General features: G+C 53.8%; 2 protein-coding genes across 2 annotated transcripts; both read right to left on the reverse strand.

Moving 5' to 3' along the window:
* Nucleotides 1–1,627: 1,627 nt before the first annotated feature.
* Nucleotides 1,628–5,343, reverse strand: TPPP3 (tubulin polymerization-promoting protein family member 3). The gene is made up of 4 exons (XM_006863611.1): nucleotides 5,197–5,343; nucleotides 2,550–2,743; nucleotides 2,282–2,435; nucleotides 1,628–2,166 (listed from the first exon to the last, which is right to left on the reverse strand). The coding sequence occupies exons 2-4, from the start codon at nucleotides 2,735–2,737 to the stop codon at nucleotides 1,978–1,980; spliced, it is 531 nt and encodes a 176-aa protein (XP_006863673.1). The 5' UTR covers nucleotides 2,738–2,743; nucleotides 5,197–5,343; the 3' UTR covers nucleotides 1,628–1,977.
* Nucleotides 4,839–18,816, reverse strand: ZDHHC1 (zinc finger, DHHC-type containing 1). The gene is made up of 13 exons (XM_006863645.1): nucleotides 18,777–18,816; nucleotides 17,320–17,562; nucleotides 13,551–13,726; nucleotides 12,180–12,281; nucleotides 11,701–11,825; nucleotides 11,439–11,597; nucleotides 11,085–11,197; nucleotides 7,229–7,311; nucleotides 6,943–7,036; nucleotides 6,742–6,820; nucleotides 6,382–6,634; nucleotides 6,054–6,136; nucleotides 4,839–4,996 (listed from the first exon to the last, which is right to left on the reverse strand). Exons 1-13 carry the CDS (start codon nucleotides 18,783–18,785, stop codon nucleotides 4,839–4,841), a joined length of 1,677 nt encoding a protein of 558 aa, XP_006863707.1. The 5' UTR covers nucleotides 18,786–18,816.
* Between the last annotated feature and the right edge of the window lie 2,929 nt (nucleotides 18,817–21,745).

Below are 21,745 nucleotides of genomic sequence, written 5' to 3' on the forward strand. Positions count from 1 at the left end.
ACTGTGAACTCCAAGGTCTGAGGTTCTAGTCTGCTAGCTGCTCCCCAGGAGAAAGATGAAGCTTTCTGTTCCTGTGAAGACTTGGAAACCTTATTACAGGGTCACTGTGAGTAGGAACTGGCTCCATGGCACTTAACAATAACAACAATGCTTATTTAAGTAAAGCTTGCAATTCAAATCCATTCCCCAAGACTAGAGGAATCATTTGCTGGTGGGAGAGTTGTTGTTACATGTTAAATGCCCCATATAGGGTTTCTGAGGAGTCTGAACTGCTGACCTTGTGGCTGACAATCCAGTGTTTATCCTACAGTGTTGTTGTTAAGAGCCATGGAGTCGGTTCTGACTCACAGTGATCCTGTATAGAGTTTCTAAGGAGCAGCCCGTGGGTTTGAACTGCCAACCTTGCAGTTCGCTGATCTCATAGCACCACACCAGAAGTCCTAGGACTCTTAAATTCTCTCATGGGCAGTGCAGGGAATGCGGTCAGCTGAATGAGGAGGAGTCATTTATAAGTGTCCCATAGCTGTCCTGGGGATAGCAAGGCTCTGCCTCCCAGGAATTCCCACCTTCCCTCCTCAGAATCCTGTCTGGAGTCACACTCTCCCTCTATATCTCCTATACACCCCAACCCATCCCTTGTGAAGTTGGCTTCAGGGGATTCTGGAGCTACCTGGAGCAGGAGTAACCCAGGAGGACAGCCTGTGGGCTGAGGGAATAAAGAGTTGTGTTGTTTTGCTGTGTGGTCTGGATGGGGAAGGGAGGTGGGGATCTGTAAGCCATGTGCCTTCCAAGGCTCATCTAGCACTTGTGGGAGCTGCTGTCTCTTGGCAGGCCCTAAGCCATCTAATAACCCTGGGTTACAGGAAGGAAGGATAGTTAGCCCCAAAGCCTTGGGCATGAGAATAGCTCTGGCCTACCATCCAGCTCCACAGAGGAAAGAAATGTTCGTTCTGCAAATGTCCAGGAGTCCTTAGGACTTAGGAAGCTACCACCGTGCCTCCAAACTTGGGACCTCTTCATTGATGAACACCTTACCCACCTGCCAAAGATTGGTGTTGGGTGCCAGACTTCATACCCATTTCTGGAATTACAGCTGGGGCCTCTGTGCTAGAAAACCCCTGGCCTGGGAGACAAGAGGGATAGTTCTGGCCTTGATTCTGCAGAAGTCCTCTCCTCATCTAGAAAATGGGGAAGGGCACCCCCTACCCTTAAAGGTTCCTACTGGCCCTGCCTTCTCTGATATTCTGAGCTCAGGCCCAAGATGACTTGCCCTGATAGCTGTCTGGATGGGGGTGGGTGGGGGCGGGGGCTGTCAGCAGGCTTAGAGGTCCAGCCTGGCACTGGGGCATCTGCCAAGACTTGGCTCAGGCAAGTCTGCTGTCTCATCCCTCCCACTGCTACCAGAGAGGAGGGCTAATTGCTGGAAGGTAAGCTGATGTTAGGACTCTGGGTTACCTAGGGAGTATCTCTGGGCAGTCTAGCTTTGTGCCATTGGAAGGGATAGGGAGGTGTCTCTTTTTCTGGGCAGGGCTACCAGTAGAAGAGGGAAGAAAGAGACCAGCTAGGTGTGGCACAAGAGGATGCTGTTACTTCTGGGGTATAAATGTCATTACCCAACCAGGCCATATTGGTACGAAAGGTGTCTTTATTGAGGTCTGGGAAGAATTAGGCACTTGGCCAGAGCAGCAGCTTAAATATGAGTCAAGCAGGCAAGGGTTAGCCATACTTGGAGCTAGGTTGGGGTGGTGAGACTCTCCCCAGAGGGACAGAAATTAGGGGCAGGGAGGAAGAGAAGGGGATGAGGTTGCATAGCAGTCTGGGTCAGAGGCCTGGTGGGCTGGCCCCATGGGGCTGGGCAGGAAGCTCTGGGTGGCTGGTCTGGCAGATAGGGGACCAGCGCTCTTGCTCCACGTGCCCCTTAGGCCTATACCTGAGCCTTTGGCAGGGGCAGCCGTGCTGGGGGGCCCTTCACAGGCCTCACTTCTTCACCTTAGCATCATAGGTGCCTGCATTCTTATAGGCACTCACATAGCCACTGTCATCCAAGATGTCCTGCCGTCCAGCAATGCCCTTGCCTTTGCCGCTCTCGTCGAAGCGCTCCTTGTGGGAGCCAGTATACTTGCTGGTATCAGTCAGCCGTTCCACTGCACCACCAGTTTTTGCTTTCTGTTTGGACAGAGTTTCCAGAGGAGCACCCGGTGAGGGAGCCCAGCCCTTCCCACACTGGCTGAGATCTCCCACATCCCCCTTGGTGATCACCCTAGATCAGCAGAGCACTTACTGTAACACCCACGTTGGCTGGTTCCTTGCCTGCCACCAGTTGGCAAATGGCATCAAAGGCCTCCTCTTTGCTCTTCCCTTTGAATCGCTTGGTTGCCAGCTCTTCTAGGGCCTTCTTGAACTCCTCATAATTGATGACCCGAGCTGACTTCCCCCTGCCAGGTGAGTGGGCATTATGAATTTCCCCCTTTTCCATGTGCTCCCTGACTTTAGTCCCCCAACTCCCCACCTTCTGGGGACATCAGATGCAGGGGCTGTCTGGGGCTCACTTGACTTTGGAGAAGACAATGTCGACATCGGTCCCTGTTACGGCCTTCCCATCAGCCACCTTGCAGTCCTTGCACAGCTTGGCCCAGTTCTTGCCATTCATCTCTTGCCCACTAGCTTTGGAGTCTCCATGGATGGCAAACTTGCGGAAGCTCTCCTCCAGTCCAGCCACGTCTGTGCTCTCTGCCATCCTACCCTGTAGGGACCCATCTTGGTCACCTCCCTGTCAAGCTGTCCCTCCCCTCCCCAAGGCACAGAATGTCTCTGGCTCTACTACAGAGAGCATGCAGTATCACCCTCGCTTCCAGAGCCTGGGATGGGGTTAGGAAGAGCACCAAGAGGAAAGGTTTGTTGCTTAGTGCCAGCTCTGGCTCGGAGTAGAGTTAGAAGATGAAATCATGATGCCCACACCAGGCTGGGAACAGAGTGACACTGTCCAGAAAGATTGTGAGGGCAGCAGCTGGGTCTTTGGCTTTGTCTGGCCCTGGCACAAGGCCTATTTGGGTGGAAGTGAGGGTGGCAGGGCAGGCTCCCCCGCTCCCCCTTCCCTGAAAGCTCCATGCCAAGCTGGGTCAGGGCCAGGCTGATGGTTGGGCAGATATTTAGTGAGGACAGTGTCTCTATAAGGTCAGGAGGACCCAACAAGACCCAGACCTGAGAAGGGAGCCAGAGCCCAGGCAGGGGTGGGTGCCCTAGGCAGGGGTGCAGCTGGCCCAGCAGGGACTTTGTTACTATTTGCTGTTAAACAAAAACATGAGGGGAGCAGGAACTTGGGGCTGGCCTGGCCACAGTTTGTGAAGCCTGGAGACAGTTGCTAAGGGAGGGTAGTGCTGCTTGGAGAACGTTGCTAAGGGCAGGATAGTGTCAGGGCGGCTCAGGGAGAAGCTCCCAGTGCTGCTGGGCTGGGCTGGGCTGGGGAACGGGGGCCCACGGGTGGGGCAAGCTAGCACTCCCAGAGCCTGGGGCACAACCGTGGCTGCCTGGCCTCTTGCCACCCACTGGGACTGCAACCTTCTCTTGTGTGGCGTTTAGGAGGAACAGAAGATTGGGGGGCTAGCCTGGGTGAGGGCTATAGAATCACCAGCCCTAGGAGGCTTGTTGGTGAGTGGGACTATGCCTGGGCACTGTCAGCCTTACACCTATGCCCTGCATTGAAGCCCACTTTCCCAGTGTCCTTGCCTTTGGTTCTTCCTTGACCACGCCTTAAGCACAGCCATGCCAGTCCCATATTATACTCCCACAGCCCTGTACTGCACCCACACATACACACCCTCGGTCTGCACCCTCTGACCACACCCTTAATCTGGTACCGAGGCCCTCTGATCCAGCATACCCTCAGTGCTGCACTAAAGTGGTCTCTCCAACCCCCACAGGCCTCCACTGCAGGACCCTGGCCAGGCATTAGACCAAGCTGCAGTATCCTCCATCCACACCCAGAGCCCCGGACCATGACCTCCACATCTACCGTACTCCTGGTCCTGAGGTCCCTCAATAATATCCTAAGCCCTACAATAAAGTCACACCCACCTGCAGCCCCCCTGAAATCCCCTAGCTGTGCCCTCAGTCCTGCACTGCAGACTCCTACTCTCCCCCTCCCATACTGAAGCCGCCCTGACCACACCCTCAGGCCTGCACTGCAGTGCCCACCATGAACACACCATAACCCTGTGACAGACATCTTGACTACAGCCTCACTGGGACCCTAACCGTCCCTTCAACAACTCACTCCCTCTCCACACACCTGCGACCCTGGCCCTCTTTGTCCAACCCCCACAGACCTGTGTTGAGACCCTCTGACCACCTCAGCTCTGCCCCAGTGCCCCCAGTGACCACACTCACAGACTTGTATTTCCATATTCCCAGGCCTGCTGACACCCACTTCGCCACAGCAGCTCCCAGACCACGCCTCAGTTTTACCCTGCAGACCCCTCAGTAACCGGCCCCCATCTCTGCCTTTTCTCCTCACCACGGCCTGGTCCCCCCTGCCCAGCCACCTCCTCTTCCACTAAAATTGGCCCAAGACTGAAATATCTCCCCTACTGACCACACAACATCCATCCCAAAGTTGCTGTTTTGGGGCCCGGATCACTCATAGCTCCTCTAGTACAGTGAGCTCTGTGGGACCACGACTCCAGTCTGCCCTGGTCTCCCCTCTCCTCCTGTCTTCATGTACTGTCACCCCCTCACCAGGGACCTGCAACCCAGCGTTAGCTTTTTCTGGGGAGTGGGGAGGGGACTTAGGTAACACAGGATGCTTGTCCTGGGGGACTGCAGGATCTGGCGTCGTGTGCTCACTCCTGTCTGTGGGAGGATGGAGTCTTGGTACTCTTGGACTGATCAGGTGGAGCCAAGTCGCAGGCCATCGTCCCAGGGGTCTGCAGGCCATGGATGGAGCAGCCACGCCCGTAGACTAGGGCCACCTGCTCTCTCCCGCCGAGACAGCTGGAGTCTTCAATCAGCCAGACCAGGAGGTGAGGGTGGGGGTTGGGGGAACGCTGAGGCCTGGGCAGGGCCGCTCAGCTGGCGTTCCCGGCTCCCGGCTCGGTATCAGGGACCCTCCCAGGCCGCTCCTCCCCCACCGGTTTATCATGCAGGGTATTGATTAAGGTGGTCGACGCCCAGGTCTCCTACCGGCTTCTAGGCTTCTACCTCGTAGCTGCTCCTGCAGTGCACGTTCGGATGGACAGGACTTAAAAACAGACCCACAGACGCGGGAGACCAGGCGGCTCCGCAGCTCTGCTCCCTGCCGGCTCTGGGGCGGGACTGCAGTTCGGGCGGCTCCGCAGTATTATCCCCTGTTTCTCCGTCTCCATAGAGACAGTGAGTCCCACCCCCAGGGCTGTCTCCGCGGGAGAGTGACCAAGGTCACGCTGGCCCCTCCCACCAATCCCGCCCTCTTCGCGTACTCTGGGTTTCGCCGGGGCGGAGCTGTTACCGCAGCCTCATCCCGCCACTTGCCCGCAGCTGGGGTGACCTCCTGGCTGTGGAGAGCGTCTTCCGATGGTCCCCTGATCTAGGCTAAACCTAAAGTTCAAAATGAGGCCCCACCTTCAGGGGCGATCCAACCAAAGGCCAGTTAGGAACTGGAGCGAGGGTGCAGCGGTCCCTTCCCCCTGTGACTGGGGTCTGGAGCTGGCTCCAGAAAACGGTTTTCGGCTAAACTGTCGGCACCTTCAGGTCATAATTCCAGCATTCTCCAGCGCAGGGTCCAGAGTTTGAAGCAGTTAAGTCTGGCAGGGGACAGTAAGCGAATCAGGCATGCCTGGCCCCAGAGTCCTAGTACCCGAAGGCAATCTCCCATAGCCAGAAAAAGGCTCCTGGATCTTCAGATCAGTGGCTTCCGGTCATCCCCACCCCTCTAGGTTCCAGCCTCACAGCCTCTGCTCCACCTGCTGCCTCCAAAACCCAAATCGCACTTTTCTCTCTGCAAGAGTAAACCCTATCTTCAAGAAAAATAGCCACCTCCAGATAGCCTTCAGGACCTTTCCTAGCCAGGAGTCGGGCACTTGAGCGCCTCAGTTCCTCGTGTGCCCACAGATGACAATCTAGGTAGCTTCCCACTACACAGGGGTTCTGGAGGGCCTGTGGCATGGCCTTTGCCATATTAAAGCAAGCACTGGTCCGCAAAAGCATAAAAAAAGTTTATTGGAGCATCATGGCCGGTGGGGTGGGTATTGCTGAATGGGGGCGGGGGGTCCCGCCGGCCTTAGGGGCCCCTAAAGTGCATTGGATGCAGCGAGGGTGGGCTGTTGCATAGAGTCGGGCCGGCCGCTCCCCCTCAGCCCTCCTGCCTCTTGACTGGGCTAGGCCAGACGGGTCTCCAATCCGCCCTAAGTCCCGGGCTCGCCGCTGCTTGGGCTCACGAAAACGGCGGGTGCTTGCGCCTGCAGCGCTAGCCCCAGCTCTCGGGTCCTGCCCCCGGGGGTAGCCAGGGCGGCGCTGCCCAGGCGCGTCTGTGCCACTGGAATCTCATCCATGGACTCAGCTGAAGTTGAATGGTAGGCGCCCGCAGGGCCAGCGGCGTGCACCGGGCTGACGTTGGTCGAATCTGACGAAGAGCTGGAGGGGCAGCCCGAAGCCCGGGACCCTGCAAGGGTAGAAGGGCTCTTGAGATAGGGGTTGCAGCTCTCTTGAGGCCCCATCTTTTCCTCCTTGGAGCTAACAAGCAGGATGTGGGTAGGAAGGGGTGCTCACCGGGCAGCCTGGGTCGTGGGGGCGCGGGGTCCAAGTTTCCAGAGGTCGGCACTTTATACACACGCCTCTTCCTCTTTTTCTGCTGAGAAGGAGGGGAGAATGGGTGACTCTTCCCCAGGCTATTTCGCCAAAAAGAAGCAACGGAGAAGGGCGGCGCTGCCCCCTCCACCTGGAATGGGGTTTCAGCACTGCTCCTCCTACCTGTGGTCGGATCTGGGGGCGCAATACAAAAGCTTCGGGGGAGGAGGGCGGTGCAGGCTCCGCGTGGTCTCTGGTGGCAAAGAACCCGGAGGGGCTGCGGGGGAATTCCGAGAGTTTAAGTTCTTGCCGGCGTTTTCCCTCAACCTTCCCCTCTGGAGGTCCTGACACTAGCTTCCCTTCTTAACAGACTGATAGACAGGGGCCCCAGACCCATGCCTTGGACCACCCCACACCCCACCATGGACAGCTCTGCGGCGCTAATGGGAGATGTCCAAGCTGCACTCACTCGACGTTTACTGCTGTGGGTCTGGCCTGGCCAGGGGGCTCGGGGCGTACATGGCTGAAAGTCCGCACGTAGAATTCCATCTCCTGGGGGAAGGTGGAGGTCAGGGAAGCTAGGAAGCTAAATGTGGATCCAGGGCCTCCTAGCTCCTAAGCCCACCCAGTCCCTCACTGGTCTCTGTGGCAGTGGCATCACTAGCGGGTGCAGACTGCACCTGGTGACACGTCTGATGGGGTGACACCAAATGGACTGTAAAATTTTTGTGCCGTTAACAGCAGAAATTTATTTTAATGAAAATACTCCTATGATTAGTTATTAAGTGCAGTTGAATCAGTTCTGATCCATAGTGACCCTGTATAGGGTTCCCAAGGAGCAGCTAGTGAGCTTGAACCACTGACCTTGTAGTTCAAACCGACTTTGCAGTCCAGAGCATTAACTCACAGTGCCACACCAGTTACAACAATATTTATGTAATTTCAGTTTATATATATCAGTATACCTATTATTAGAAGGAGCTCTGGTAGCGTAGTGGTTACGAATCAGGCTTCGAACCACAAGGTCAGCAGTTCAAAACTACCAGCTGATCTGCGGGAGAAAGATGAGGCTTTCTACTCCCGTAAAGATTTACAGCCTCGGAAACCCTGTTCAGGGTCCCTATGGGTCTGAACCGACTCCATGGCAGTTAACAACAACAACAACTTATTAAGTGCTTCAAGCCAATTCTGACTCATAGTGACCCTGTGTATCTTTCTGAGGATTAGCTGGTGGGTTTGAATCCTCAACCTTTTAGCTAGCAGTCCAGTGCTTATCCTACAGCACCACACCAAGACTCCTTCAATATACCAACAAGGCTAAAACTATGCTAATTTGCATTTTGAACCTTCTAAGGAGCTGATCAGAGTGTTCATTTTTACCTAAGGACCATATTACTAGGAATCATGTGGTTTTGTTTGAGGGTGGTGTTTTTGGCCTGTGTTTTTAGTCGCTGGTTTTGTCAAAATTTCTAGTGTTTAGCTACAATACTGTGGTAATTCATATTTGTGAACCTAATAACTTTGAAAATGAAGTTGAAATTTTAAAAAACCTTTTTAAAAGCCTTCCACTTTACTAATCATGTAACTAATGTTGTAACTCAATGTAGAGTTTACTATTTTGTCGCTAGTATTTATATAATCTACGAAATATTATTTACAACTATATTTATCACATTATTCTATAATTAAAATTGATAATAGACATTAGTAACGATTCTGTATGGTCTAGTATGAGGAGGTCCATGGCGGTGGAGATGACACCATGTCTTGGGTGACACCAACTCTAGGTCTAGGCATAGTGAACTGGGGATGTTCTGCGGAAACCCCTCTGCTTAAAAGCTCTGAGGCTCAAAACATCTTATTTCTGACCCTAGCCAACCTCACGAAGCTCTTCCTTGTATCTAGTGAAACCGCACTTCCTCCAAGAAGCCCCGCCCTGTGGACCAATACTCCCAGTCTAGAACTGCACTGAACGGGGTGGGAGGTGGGGAGAAGACGCTAAAGAAGCTACTGTCCTACTTCTGGCCCTGCCCAGAGCTCCATCATCAGAACGGGATTCCCGCTTCCACCCCACGCTGTGCACCGAGACTGTGTTCACGAAGCAACACGGCTCTCGCGTAACTGAGGTGTGAAGGTTGATACGGCAGTCCCACTGACACCTCACCCTTACTCCTAAAGGATAGGCAGTAGGTGGTGGGGATCTGGGAGCAGATTTATGGGCGAGCTGTCGTGTGAAATCGCTGATCCTCACAGCAACCCTGGGGGCGGCCGACCCAAACCCTGAAACGAAGGAGTCTGAGGTCTGTTTTCTCTGTAAGATGGGACAAACACACCCCTCCTACTCTCTGGATAGGCCTCCCTCAAATCACTTCAGAAGACCAGGGAGCAGAAAAGAAATGCCCTTGCTGTGAGCACATATGGCCCCGAAGGCCTAGGCCTGCACCCTAGCACGCAGGACAGACCCCAGCTATGCCCCCGAGGGCTGCAGGTGAGGAAACAGAAGCCAGGAAAACGCTGAAGCCAAGGAAGGGTGTGGTGCGGAAGATGTGGGGTGGAGCCAGGCAACGAGGCCCCTCCCTTGCCAGGCGGCACCGCCCACCTGACGGTCCGCGCGCTGGGGGGAGGGGCACCGGGACAGCTGTCGCTCGCTTGGCAACCGTTTCCACGGAGATCGAGGCGTCCTGACTAATGCAGAGAGGACGCTGTAGCAGCAACGCCGTCTCTAAAACAAGCCTATGTTTGGGGGCAACGGCTCCAGAGAGGGGCCCCTCCCGCATTCCTGCTCAGGGTGGGGGTGGGGAGGAGGCTGTATCTGGGGGACATAGCCCAGCCGGCCACTAGCTGGCTGCACAGGCGCAGAGACCGAGGCCCTGGGCAAGCCTATCTCAGTCTGGCCCTTTGTGGGCGAGAGTGGAGGGTGCCAACTCTGGAAAAGAGGTAGGGCTAGAGGCCAATCACGGGGCCTGAACCTCAGAATAATTTTCCTCCACATTTTCTGTCCTCCCTATGTGGAGCAGTACCCTGCTCCAAGACCCAGCCCACAGGGGCACACCTATCCTGGTGCTCCTGGGCTCCAGAGGGGGGGCGATTGGGAGGGTCAGTAGCAGAAGCTTGTCCCAGAACAGGGCCTGAGGGATCAGGAGCCAGACTCTAGTCTGGTGGGAAAGTCTGAGGGTGTCACCAGTCAACCCATTCCCCTAGGATCCATTTCTGAAGAGCACCATGGCACCTCCCCCACCTCAGCTCTCTGTAAAATGAGACAAGTGGTGTGACTCCCTCAGGTCACTTGCAGATGGACAGAGAGCAGAAATGACCAGAAATCTAGCAGTCCATGCAGGCCAGGGGCACAGAGCCTGCAGGGCATCCTGGGCCAGCCCTGCCTAATGGCACTGGCCATAAAGCCTCAAGAAAGTCCCTGCTTACGTCTCTGAGCCTTAGTTCCCTCTGTGAAGTACGGATGCCCACTGCCCACGATGACTGCCACAGTGCCCACTAGGGTGGGCACACAGTTATTGGGGCTCTAGCCTGCACAGGCAGGGTCAAAGCCTGGCGAGGAGAATAAGACTGGTTCCCGGCCCTCCCCCAACCCGCCCACCAGCCTGTTGTTTGTGTCCTGTTGCCATGCAGACTAGGGATCCAGGACTCAGCCTTCTCTGCAAGGCCTGCCTGGGCCCCTGGCCTTCCCAGTCCCTTGGGGCCCCAAAGACTGGACCCCACCCCCACCCCCAGCTGCTGACCTCAGGAAGCCAGGGGGCGTGGGAATGGGGATGAGCTGGCCAGCAGCTGGGCTGGCCAGGCCAAAGTCTGAACTGGAGGTTGAGGTAGTTGCTTCCTAGTTCAGAATGTAGACAGCCAACTTTCAGGCCTCATTATGCTTATCTGTAACCTGGGTCTGGTACCAATACCTGCCTCATGGGCTATTATAAGGATGAGTCAGAGTCATTGGTATAAAGGTTTAGGATCATCTGTGCTAAGAATGGGTCGCCTCATCATGGTGGCCACTTTTTGGTCCATTCCTCTTTCTTCTCCTGCAGTCCCAACCTGCTTCCGGGTTCCCACATTCCACGCCCTCCAGCACATGCTTGGAACCTGGATGGGCTCGTACATGGGGTCAGGGAAACGCAGGGCTCATCCTTGAGCAAGTGGGTATGTGTTTAATCCAGGCTTGGCCTCACCCTCCTGCCCTAAGGCAGCGCTGACCCCAATTGCTGGTCCAGTTTTGCCTCCCTTTGAACTCACCTAATTGGCTGCTAACATGGCTCACCTCCCATCCCTCCCATGGGCCCCATCTCCCACCCGCTCTACCCTCTGGGCCACCTGTATACCTGAATGGATCGCATTTTGGGGGGACACGACTCGAGCTCCCTGTGGGCCCCCTTTGCCTCCTGTGGTGGGCGATGCTGCACGATGTACTCGTAGGTGGTGAGCTTGTGCCACACTGAGGGTGGGGGAGGGGGAGGGGGAGGAAAAGGCTCAGAGCAGCGGAAAGGAGAGGGGACTCCAGAGCTCAGAAGGGGAGAGAGGGCACCCAGCTCCAGGCTGAAGTCACTGCCTCTTGTCCAGTCACCACAGAGTGCCAGCACTGGGAAGGGCAGGGCTTCAGGGCTGGACAACCCGATGGGTAGCTCCCGGCAGCCTTGGGAGCCTAGCTTTACAAGGCAGGTGTGTGGGGCACTTACTGAGATATATGTGAAAGCAGAGCAGATGACCGAGCAGGGCTGTGGACAGCAGGCCCAGAAGGATGAGCAGGGCAGCCAAAGCCAGGATGGCTGGAGCCTGGGTTTCGACGGGGGCAGCAGGCAAGAACACAAACCACACATCTGTGTGATTCTTCAGCACTGTGGGGCACAGGTAGACTGTGCTTAGCCAGGGCTGGGGCCCTTAGCCAACAACCCAGGCATCGGGCGCAGGAGACACGCACGAACCTGAACTGAGACTGACCTTCAAAATGGAAGTTGGTGCGCAGCCTCATGGGGTTGACAAAAAACTCGACGAAGACATAGGTGGCGACCAGCACGAGGAGCAGCACACCCAGCAGTGCGGATGCTACACTGTGTAAAAAGAGCCTGGGCCCAGCGGTAGCCAGTGGTCAGCACCCCAGTGCTCCAACTTGCTAAAGGCTCTAAGGGACCCACGCAGGGCCCGGGAGCTGCCTTCTACCTCTTCAGGAAGCCAAAGGCATTGGGCAAAGCTGAAGATGGGTGGCCAAGTCATCAGGCTTCTCGCCTTTTGCTGGGACAGCAACGTGAAAGACTCCAAACCCACATTCAGCAGTCCAAGCCCCACTGTCCCATTAAGAGCACCACTGTGAGACCAGCACACACGGATCCACCCCACCCCCTTACCCACAGGCCCAAGGTCCCTGCGCGCGCGCTCAGACCCGCACGTCTCCAGGAACCTGTGCATCCGGCCATTCTCACCGGTAATTCCTCTCGCCCACGCAGTTGTTGAGCCACTTGCAGTGGTGGTCGAAGCCGCACACGCACTTGTTGCAGGCGCTGCAGTGTTTGGAGCGAGCGCTTCTGTGGAGGGTGGAGGGGCACAACGTGGTCGGCAGACTGGCCAGGCCTTTGGTGGCCCTGATGCTGGGCCGGCGGTCTCCGGGCCGCTGCCCGCCTGCGCGCACCCTCTAGTGGCAATGCGGGGTGAGGCACCTGGAGGCGGAGGGGCTTCTAAAGTGCTGGGGAAGGGATGTATTCCTGAAGGGTCATGGCGGGAAGTGGGGGGACAGAAGAGGTTGGGGCATCACCCTGCCCCACCTGGGACAGCGCAACTGGGTGGTGGTGGTGAGGGCAGAAAAAGGAAAAGAGGCTTCCTTTCCAAAGGGAGCAAGCTGACATTGGGGGCCAGATGAGGTAGCCAAATGAGTCTCTCACTTTGGGGAAGGGAGGGGCTCAAGGAACATTCAAAGGAGTGTGGAAGAGCGACCCTCTTCCTCAAACAAGCTGGGGCCAGGAGCCCTGAGTGGCCACTCAGGACCTACATTGCTGACTGAGGCCTCGTAGATGACCAGATGGTCCAAGCTGAGTGGTTGGTACTCTAGGGCCTGACTCCGTCTTTCCCGTGGACAAAGCCCTTTGCAGGCTGACTAGGTCTTCAGATTAGAAGTGTAGCACCATCCTTGGACCGCATTGTTATCCCAACCCCCTACTTTAAGCTGGAGGTGAGGCAGTCTAGGGTAACCAAAGGGGTGTGTACAGGCTCTGCACATTCTGATTCCTCTCCCTACTAGTTGTGTGACCTGGAGCAAGTCACTTGGCCTCTCTGAGCCTCAGATTCCACATGGGTAACAGGATAACAATATTGGCTGGGAGGCCAGGAGGGCTGCACTATGAACTTGGCTCTGGTCCTCCATAGCTGCATAACATCAGGCAGGCTTCTCAGCATCTCTGGGAAGTGAGAAATATGCTGCCCACCCTGCAGGGTGGGTGTACATAACTGCTTAGTATATAGTGAGTACTCCAGTGTTAACTTGCCTTCTGGGAAGGCTTGCAAGAGATGCAGGGGGTGAGACAGAGGTGGAACATGTCACTGGCAGAGTTGGTCATTAGAAATACTCAGGGCCGTGTCAAATATTTCCTACTTTAACTCATCTTCATTTTCCTCATCTTCTGCTTCTAATCACCTGTTCAGAGACCCATGGATTCTCTGCCTCTCTTGACTATAAACCACAAGGGTTCTAAGGCATCCTGATTGCAAAGCTCCAAGCACGCCCCTCTCTGCCTTGAGCCCCAGCTGTGATCCCCAGCCATGCTCACTGCCTGCACACCCTCCAGACAATGTGCACTCACACATCCACATCACACAGATTGCAGTGCAGGTCTTCAATGACATGTGCGTGCTGGCTACGGTTGAAGATGGGCAGAGGCCCTGTGTAGCTCTTGTCCCGCACATTGGCATCTGCTGGATCGATGGAGACAGCAGTCAGGTGCACCACTAGGTGGCCGGCAAAGATGGTGCCCATGCACTGGCCCATCAGGTTAAAGACTATCTCCACACTGTTGGTTGGGAGTCCCACGCCCACTTCTGGTGACACTCAAACTGATCTCCACTTTTCTCTTTGCCTATGCCACTTCTTACCTCTAGTCCCCAAGAACCACCTATCAGAACCCTGTGGCCAAAATGGAAGAGTAGAAAAGCCACCTGGGAATGCCTGCCTACCTGCCTGCCTCTGAGAGGCCTGGTTTCACTGGGCTTGGTCCTAGCTGCTCTGCTTTCAAATTCTAAATGATGAAGTGAGACTGGAAGAGATTGTCTCCTAAGGTCTAGTGAGTTAATCTTGCTTTCAAGATTTCCCTTAGAGGGGAATCACCATCCTTTGCAGCAGCTAATCACCTGCAGACACAGGCTTAAAAACACCTGCAGCCTCTCCCACAAGGATCTCAGACAATCTTTTAAAAATGTTAAGGGCCTGCCTGCTTAAACTCCTTCAGTGTCTCACATCTCACACTCTCTCTCAAGTTAAAGTTTACACTTCAGTTCCATGCCAGGGTCCCTTTTGTGCTGGTTCTTCCCAAGCCTCTCTCTTCAGACACACTCAACATGAGAGTTTCTTGCCTTCCCAACACTTCTCGCAGCCCACCCCCTGGCTCATTCATTTCAGCTGTCCCCTTATGTCCTACTCTGAGTCTGAGGAATGTAACGGGCAAAACAGACTTGGTCCTCAGCCCCAAGGGGCCTACAATTTGGCAGAAAACACAGATGTTAAGCAAATAATGGGTAATTACAGTGAAGAGCATTCATGGGACTATGCAAGTTCGTAACTGGTCAACCTCAGCATCCCTGAGGAAATGTCATCTCAACTGAGATTTGGAAAGGAAAAGATAACAGAGACCCAGCAAGCAATGCAAAGAGGCAGAGCCCCAACTGGGGTGGGGTGGGGGGGAGGGCAGAGGCGGGGGTGGGGAGGTGGGAAGAATGACCACATGTTCCAGCCCATAGCTGCCATGCAAGAATGAGGGACCCTGCCACCAAACTCTGGCTTTTTAAAAGAAACCAGGAATCTGGATTTTGATGTGAGGTCTTCTGATTTTTAAATATGGACAAGGAAATAAGGAATTTAAAAGCACACCTGTGGAAAGAACACTTAAGAGCTGTTGTTGTTTTTTTAAATTTAAAACACAATCTGTAGGCCACACTGGCCTGGGGGCTACCGGCTCTTGACTTAGCAGAGAGTGAAGACAAAGGCAAGGGGCTTCCAAGCAGGGACAAGTGGTGCGGAAAGATAAAGAACAGAGCAAAGAATGTGAGAGGCTAGGGAGGCAGGCTGAGCCAGAGTGTGGAGGGCCTTGAAGGCACCTCATTCCTTATGGCAGAAGAAGCCCTTGGGACATCAACTTGGGGACAAGGTCAAACTTGTGTTTCTGAGAGCTCTCTCTAGCTGCAGGGGCACAAACAAATGGGCAGAGCATGAGAATGTTTGTGGGGAGACCTGTTTGCAAACTAAGTGGCCATCGAGAGGAGAGAAGTACAGGGCAGTGTGGAAAAGAGTGGCCCAATTCGGTAGCCACTTAGCAGACCAGCCAAGTCACCAGACTGGACATTGATGGATACAAGAGATGCAGGAGAGGGAGGGGCCCAGGCAGACCTGCACATGGACCAGAGGGAAGGAGTGTGTCCGAACAACACATGGTCATATTAAACAGGCCGCCTTCCTCCTGCACCCAGCCTGCAATGAGCCCCTCTTTCATATTTACCACACAGGTGACCATTTCCAATTTCCAAGTCCCCCACACACAGCCCATTTGGGGCTGAGTAGCCCAGGCTGGGGCCTGTCTTACTCATCTTTTCATCTTTGGGGCCCAGGCTGGTTCTCACCTGGTTCACACCACTAACCTACTTCATCCCTCACAGACCTACGGGTTCTGCAGAAAGATGAAGGTGTTTGACAGAAGGAAGGAGGGCTGTCAAGGCCTGGAAATGGAGTTCTGTGCACCTTCACACTACCCACAGCAGGAAGACACTGTCTGTGGAGAGAATACACCTTCAAAGCCACCACATAACCTCAGTCAGACTGCCCGTGTAGCCCTCAGTGCGGGTACCTCAACACAAAACAAACCAGCCACCATCAAGTGGACTCTGATTCATGGTGACCTCATGTGTGTCAAAGTAGAATTGTGCTGCCAAAGGGTTTTCAATGATTGAGCTTTAAATTATTATTATCAGTAAAGAGCCAAACGTTTTTCCCAAGGACCCTCTGGGTGAACAAACTTACAACTTTTCAGTAAGCAGCTAAGCAGGTGAACTGTCTGTCCCCACTAGGGGCTCCCTGGTGCCTTAGGAGGGCTCAGTAAACTCTCCTTGGCTGAGAGCTGCTCTGATCCTCCTCTCTGCGAATCATGTGATTTCCTAGGTGCCCCGATCACAGAAACCCAGGTAGCCCTAAGTGAGGGAAGTGCCCATTTTAGGCCAGGGTGTGAAGGTCTCCCAGAGCATTCTATTTGCCAGCATTGCCTGATGCCCGTCAGTCACCTGGGAGAAAGTCCACTGTTCCTGTACGGAGCTGATGATGAAGCTCTGCGCCCTAGTGAAGCAGGAAGCCCCAGTGGCACTGCTGGTGTCTAAGGATAACAGCCCTTTCCAGGGGCCTTTTCCATAGCCCTTCCCTTATCACCCATCAGCCCTGGGCTCTATGGTTTCCCAAGAGCATATCCTCACCCTATGGTTCATGTATTCTGGCTCACACACACAAACATTCTGATAGGCTTCTTGTGCCCACTCTGGGAACAGGTAGGAGCCCTTCCTGTTGGACTGTGAGGGGGAGAGTGGGGAGGGGCCTAGTGAGCTGCTTAGCCCTGCACAACCCTGAGGGGACTGAGCTGGGACCCATTCAGTTGCTGACTCCATGTCCCAGGCTGTCAACCATTCCTGCCAACCACCCACAATTGGTCCTCATCCCCTTCTCTCCAGGGATCACCTCTATAAAGCGTGCACTCATGGACACACTCACCTTGCAGCCAGTTCTCTGCTCCCTGGGATAGTAGCCAGGGCAGGGGAATCCGTATTTCCCACTGTTCCCTGGTCTCTTGGGAATCCCTGCCCCTAACTCTTGCCACATTCGACCTCACCCTAGAAGGGTCTGATTTACAAAATCATTGTGCTCCCAAATTGTCCTGGTCTGGCATAATTATCTGCCTGCAAATAACACATTTTAAATGTACCAGAAAACAATTCTACTGGGACTCTGTTGAAAAGTGAAAAGTTCTTTCATAAACGGAATTACTCCTCCCCCTCATTGATCCTTTGTTGCGATCTGGGCACAATTAGCTTACAGCCAGCCCTCACACTCTCTTTCTGTAATGGCTCTTGCAGCACCTCGGTTGGTAAAAGCTAACATCTGTGTGGGGCTCTGGGGGCTCCAAGGTACTTTTGGTCTGTCCACTCACCCTATGGGCGGTAGGGGTTGAGGGGTCAGCTGGGGTCTGGAGGCCAGGCAGGGGAGAGGCTAGTTCCTATGGCAGAGACGAGGCCCACCTGACCCTGCAACAGCCCGTACTTTCTGAGCTCTGAGCCCCACTTCAGGCCCACCCCTGTATCAGCCTCACACTCTCCCAAGGATACAGCATAGGCCGCAGGCACCCAGTGGTGAGGCAGGAGGGGCACGAGGATCCCAAAGCCAATCACAGCGAAGAAGAGGTACAGCAGCCAGGCCACAATCTGGAGCGGGTGAGGGGGCCAACTCCACCCATTCCGGCGGGACCGGGGGCCCTGCAGCTCTGGGGAGGGTCCGCTGGCTGCTGCAGGCGCTGTCCACACACTCTTCTCTGGAGCTGTCTTGTTGGAGGGCTTGTTGCAGATGTTCATCTCCAGGAGGAAGAGGAGAGGGGAGAGCATTAACCTGAGTACCTGCAAGCAGACTTCAGCATTGGGGGGGGGGGGCAGTGTGGGTGTGAAGTCACGCCCCCCAGCTACTCTGCAGAGGCATCTGGGGTCCTGACATGCTGCTGATGGGCAGAGCAGTGAAGGGTGCTAGCCAGGCGATGACTCCAGCGCTAGTTGGGGCGAGGTAAGAGGGTCCAGGCTTTATCCGGGGCAGTCTGGACACCTGTTACTCAAAGGGCTCTGTCCCCACAGTCATCAACGTGAAACCCAATAAGCCACATTTTCATCTGGTAACAAGATCAACCTGGGTCAATGTGATGAGAACACAGGCTGATTCTGTTAGGATTAGTCACCCCTGTCCTGAGGTCTAGCTGCAAGTGCAGAGAGGGCCCCTGGCCCTTTAAGGGGAACATGGAGTGGGGTCCTGAGAAGGGGGACCTGGCCTCTGCCCCTCAGTAGTCCCTTTAGGACTGAAGGACCCTGACCCATCTCTTCATGTCAGAGGGACTGCCTGAAGCTTCTTGGCTTGAAGGGAGAGGAGGGTCCCTCTTCCGTTCCCTTCAGTGGAGAAATGACCATGTTTCTCTAAATTTCTCTGGGTCTGGTGCACCGAAAGCAGAAAGGTGTCACCAGCAGACTGGTTGAGGGAGCCCAGGAAAGCCAGGCCTTGGTCAAAGCCCTGACCACCAGGTGGCAGCAAACTTCTTTGTCAGCTCAAAAGCTGGCTTGGTCGTTACTTACAGGGCAAGCAGGGGTGGGGCTATCATTTTAGGATCTCATGGTCTTTAGGTGGAACTGGAGCCCAGGCAGGCAGTACTCAGGGAGACACACCAGCTAGGAGCTCTCAGTAGGGCAGCCAGGAGCTGGGAACATAACCCTAGCCAACTGGAGCTCAGGCCTGCTTATGGGCAGTGGTTCTGAGTCAAAAGGGTACAGCAGACCCCACTATAGCACATCTGCCTGGAAAGCCTCAAACAAAATGGAACTTGTCTTTCAGAGATTGCTGCAAATGTACCCTTATCCAGGAAATCTTCCCATAATGCTCCAGGCAGACTCAAGGGGCCCGGTGCTGAGCCTTTATTGAGCAAGTCTTTACGGGTCGGTCTCCCTGAGAGGCTGACTACCTCAAGGGGCAGTGAATGTGTTGTGGTTAGTTCACCTGTCTCTCCCCACTCGCCAAGCACAAAGAACTGTACCTTGTACATAGTAGATGCTCGGTAAATATTTGCTGACTTGCAAACATCTGAAATAAAAGAAAATGTGGGCATTGTAAATGGTGTGGAATCATCTAGCCTAAAGCCATCTGGCACCCTGAGCCCTGCCTTCAATCCTTCCACCCAAGACTGATTACCCAATAAGCAACAGAAGTAAGGGTTTACTTGTGCTTACTAATCTGTAGGGAAGAGTTACATGTGTTTCTCACCACATGTGAAACTGTTCACTAAAAATTGCTAAGTAAGCCCCTGCTTACCTTGCTTACTGGATATTCCATCCCTGTCAGGGACTGTAAGTTTGACAAGAGACTTTTCTTCTGTATGAATGTGCTGTGGGGTTGGGAGAGAAACAGATGCATGCCAAACCTAGAAGCCGAATCTTTGATGTGGTGAAAAAATGTGAAATTGTTCACTACAGCTTAGTAAGCACAAATAAGCTCATGCTTACCTTGCTTATAGGGTAACTGGACATTGCTTCCACCCTTGCCCCATCCACACAGCTGCCCCCTGACTGGCTAGGACCTGAGGAGTCACACATAGGCACTTTGTCTTCATCCCACCAGAGGCTCAGAGTCTACTACAAAGTCACATTGGGCAGATCTGAAATCACCTCTGAGAAGTGTAAGCTCAAAGTTAAGCAAAGTCATCTTAGTTTTCACTCAGGACCTAAGTGGATTTCTTTGGCCATTGGCCTTGTCTTCAATAAGCAACAGCAAAAGGTGGGAAAAGCGGACCAGCTTTGGAGGTTCAACTCCTGGCTTTCCACTTATGGGCTACATGTCCTTAAGAACCTGTTCCTCTCAGAGCCTGAGCTGTCTCATCTGAAAACAGAACTGGGGTGCTTGAGTATGGCTGTCAAGGTAAAGCCCTGACATCAATGGTCGCTAAGTGGCAGAAGCTATGTTGTTGTTGTTCAGTGTCACAGAGTTGGCTCTGACTCATAGCAACCTTATAAACAACAGAGCCAAACACTGACTGGTCTTGCGCCATCTTCACAATTGTTAAGCTTGAGCCCATGCTACTGCCACTGTGCCAATCCATCTCACTGCGGGTCTTCCTCTTTTTCTCTGACCCTACACCCTACATATTACGAGGAGGGACCAGTCCCCCACATCATGCTAGATGGGGGACTGGTCTCACCTGATAATATGTCTGAAATATGAAGGACAAAGTCTCACCTTCCTGATTTCTAAGGAGCATTCTGGCTGTACTTCTAACACAGATATATCTGTTCTTTTAGCAGTCCAGGGCCCTTTTAACACTCTTCTTCACCAGAAGAAGTTATAGATACCCTTAAAACAGCACTCTGGTTCCTCTTCTCTAGATTGAGGCCGCTGCACCTGGATATTCTATGAGGTACAAATCCAAAGATTGGTAGAGTCGCTCTTTTATGATGGCTCAGAGTGAGTGCAATGCCACAAGGCTGAGCCACTGGATTGTCATTCCAACCTCGCTGCTGATTAAAGGTGACAATGGTGACCAAAAAGCTGGCATCGCTATTTTTAAGGTCCTCATAGACAGCAAATCTTTGTCTTTTGGGAGTGGGCTTGATTTTGGGAAACAATCAAGGGTGAACACAGTTGAGCTGGGTCACTCTGCTCTGATGGTTTGAACATGAGCCCTCCAGCAACACCCAGCTCCAGGGTGATACTTTGAAGGGAAACACGGACTCAGATTCCCAGGTTTTGGCTTTCCCCTTGTTAAAACAACAGAACAAAATATTGAGCGGTCCAGCACCATCCTCATAATCCTTAAGCTTGAGCCCAGTACTATGAATATCCTACAACTTGAAGGCATTTCCAGAGAGAAGCAGAGGAATAGGGCTGTCCTATCCCCACTGCCCAGGGGGGACAGTGACTAGGGACACCCAGTACTGCCACATCCTAGACTGGTGAGGCAGGGAGTTGCCCTCTGAAGCCAAGGGTCTGCCACAAACAGCCCTGGGGCAGCTCTGACTCCAAATCAGGGCACCCTGAGCCCCGAAGTTCCACCAGTCTGAGAGTGTGGAGTGGGGTCCTGCTATCAGCAGAATCTCTTGAGTGGTAGTGACACTCTGGAACTGATATCCTCAGCTGGCCGGGAGGCACGCTGCCTGCACCAACAGCCAGGGCCAGCCAACTCATAACAAATGCTGACATCTCTTACAGAGTTGATGGCCACAAGCCCTTTGGGCCCAAAAGCTTTTGATTAAAAGGGCTGGGAGGTCGGAGAGGATCCAATATGGGGTCCAAGGTCCACAGATGGCCCAAGCACTGTCACCAGGCCCAGGGACTTCTCGGGCTGCTCCACCCCTCTGAGCACTTCTCCCTCCTTATAAGCACTTCTCCTGGAGGCCAGATTGGTGGGTGCATGGCTCTGCTCCCCAATATCAAGGCCGGCGCTGGCTTTCACACAAACACAAATGGACCGGGTTCCTGCCCTCAGGGATTTCCTTTCTGGGTACCCAGAAAGACATCAACAAAAATAGGACCCTGGGTGAGATTTTCTGACAGTCCCCAAGGGGTCAATTATTCACTGTGAGCAGAACACAGTGGGTGGGTTTACAGTGTCTGTATATGTGAGGAGGGCAGGGGCTGAGAGAGAGAGAGGGGAGCCCAGAGGGTCTGCTTGTGTCAGATCACATTGTGGTACAGTGGTACAGTGAATTTCTTAATATGGCTCTTCTAGCAACCTTATGCCCAACAGAACGAAAGACTGACTGATACTGTGCTATCCTCAGAGCCCACTGTTACAGCCACTGTGACAATCGGTCTTGTTGGGGTCTCCCTCTTTTTCACTGATGTTCTACTTTTCCAAGCATGGAGTCCATTTCCAAGGACTGGTTCCTTCTGGTCACATGTCCAAATTACATGAGACAGTCTCGCCACTCTCAACTTTCAAGGAGTATTCCGGTCTTATTCTTCCAAGACAGATTTGTTTGCTTTTCTGGCAGTCCATGGTCCTTTCAACAT

This window comes from Chrysochloris asiatica, unplaced genomic scaffold (assembly GCF_000296735.1).
Source record: "Chrysochloris asiatica unplaced genomic scaffold, ChrAsi1.0 scaffold00055, whole genome shotgun sequence".
In the NCBI taxonomy this organism is placed as follows: Eukaryota; Metazoa; Chordata; class Mammalia; order Afrosoricida; family Chrysochloridae; genus Chrysochloris; species Chrysochloris asiatica.

Excerpts from the sequence above, each read along its gene's own strand:
- TPPP3 (XM_006863611.1), bottom strand. The coding sequence starts at position 2,737 with ATGGCAGAGAGCACAGACGTGGCTGGACTGGAGGAGAGCTTCCGCAAG. Across the intron at positions 2,436-2,549 it reads ATTGTCTTCTCCAAAGTCAA|GGGGAAGTCAGCTCGGGTCA; the intron begins GTGAGCCCCAGA and ends CTCACCTGGCAG. Across the intron at positions 2,167-2,281 it reads CAGCCAACGTGGGTGTTACA|AAAGCAAAAACTGGTGGTGC; the intron begins GTAAGTGCTCTG and ends CTGTCCAAACAG.
- ZDHHC1 (XM_006863645.1), bottom strand. Across the intron at positions 7,037-7,228 it reads CCCACAGCAGTAAACGTCGA|CCCCTCCGGGTTCTTTGCCA; the intron begins GTGAGTGCAGCT and ends ATTCCCCCGCAG. Across the intron at positions 6,821-6,942 it reads GCCCCCAGATCCGACCACAG|AAAAAGAGGAAGAGGCGTGT; the intron begins GTAGGAGGAGCA and ends CCTTCTCAGCAG.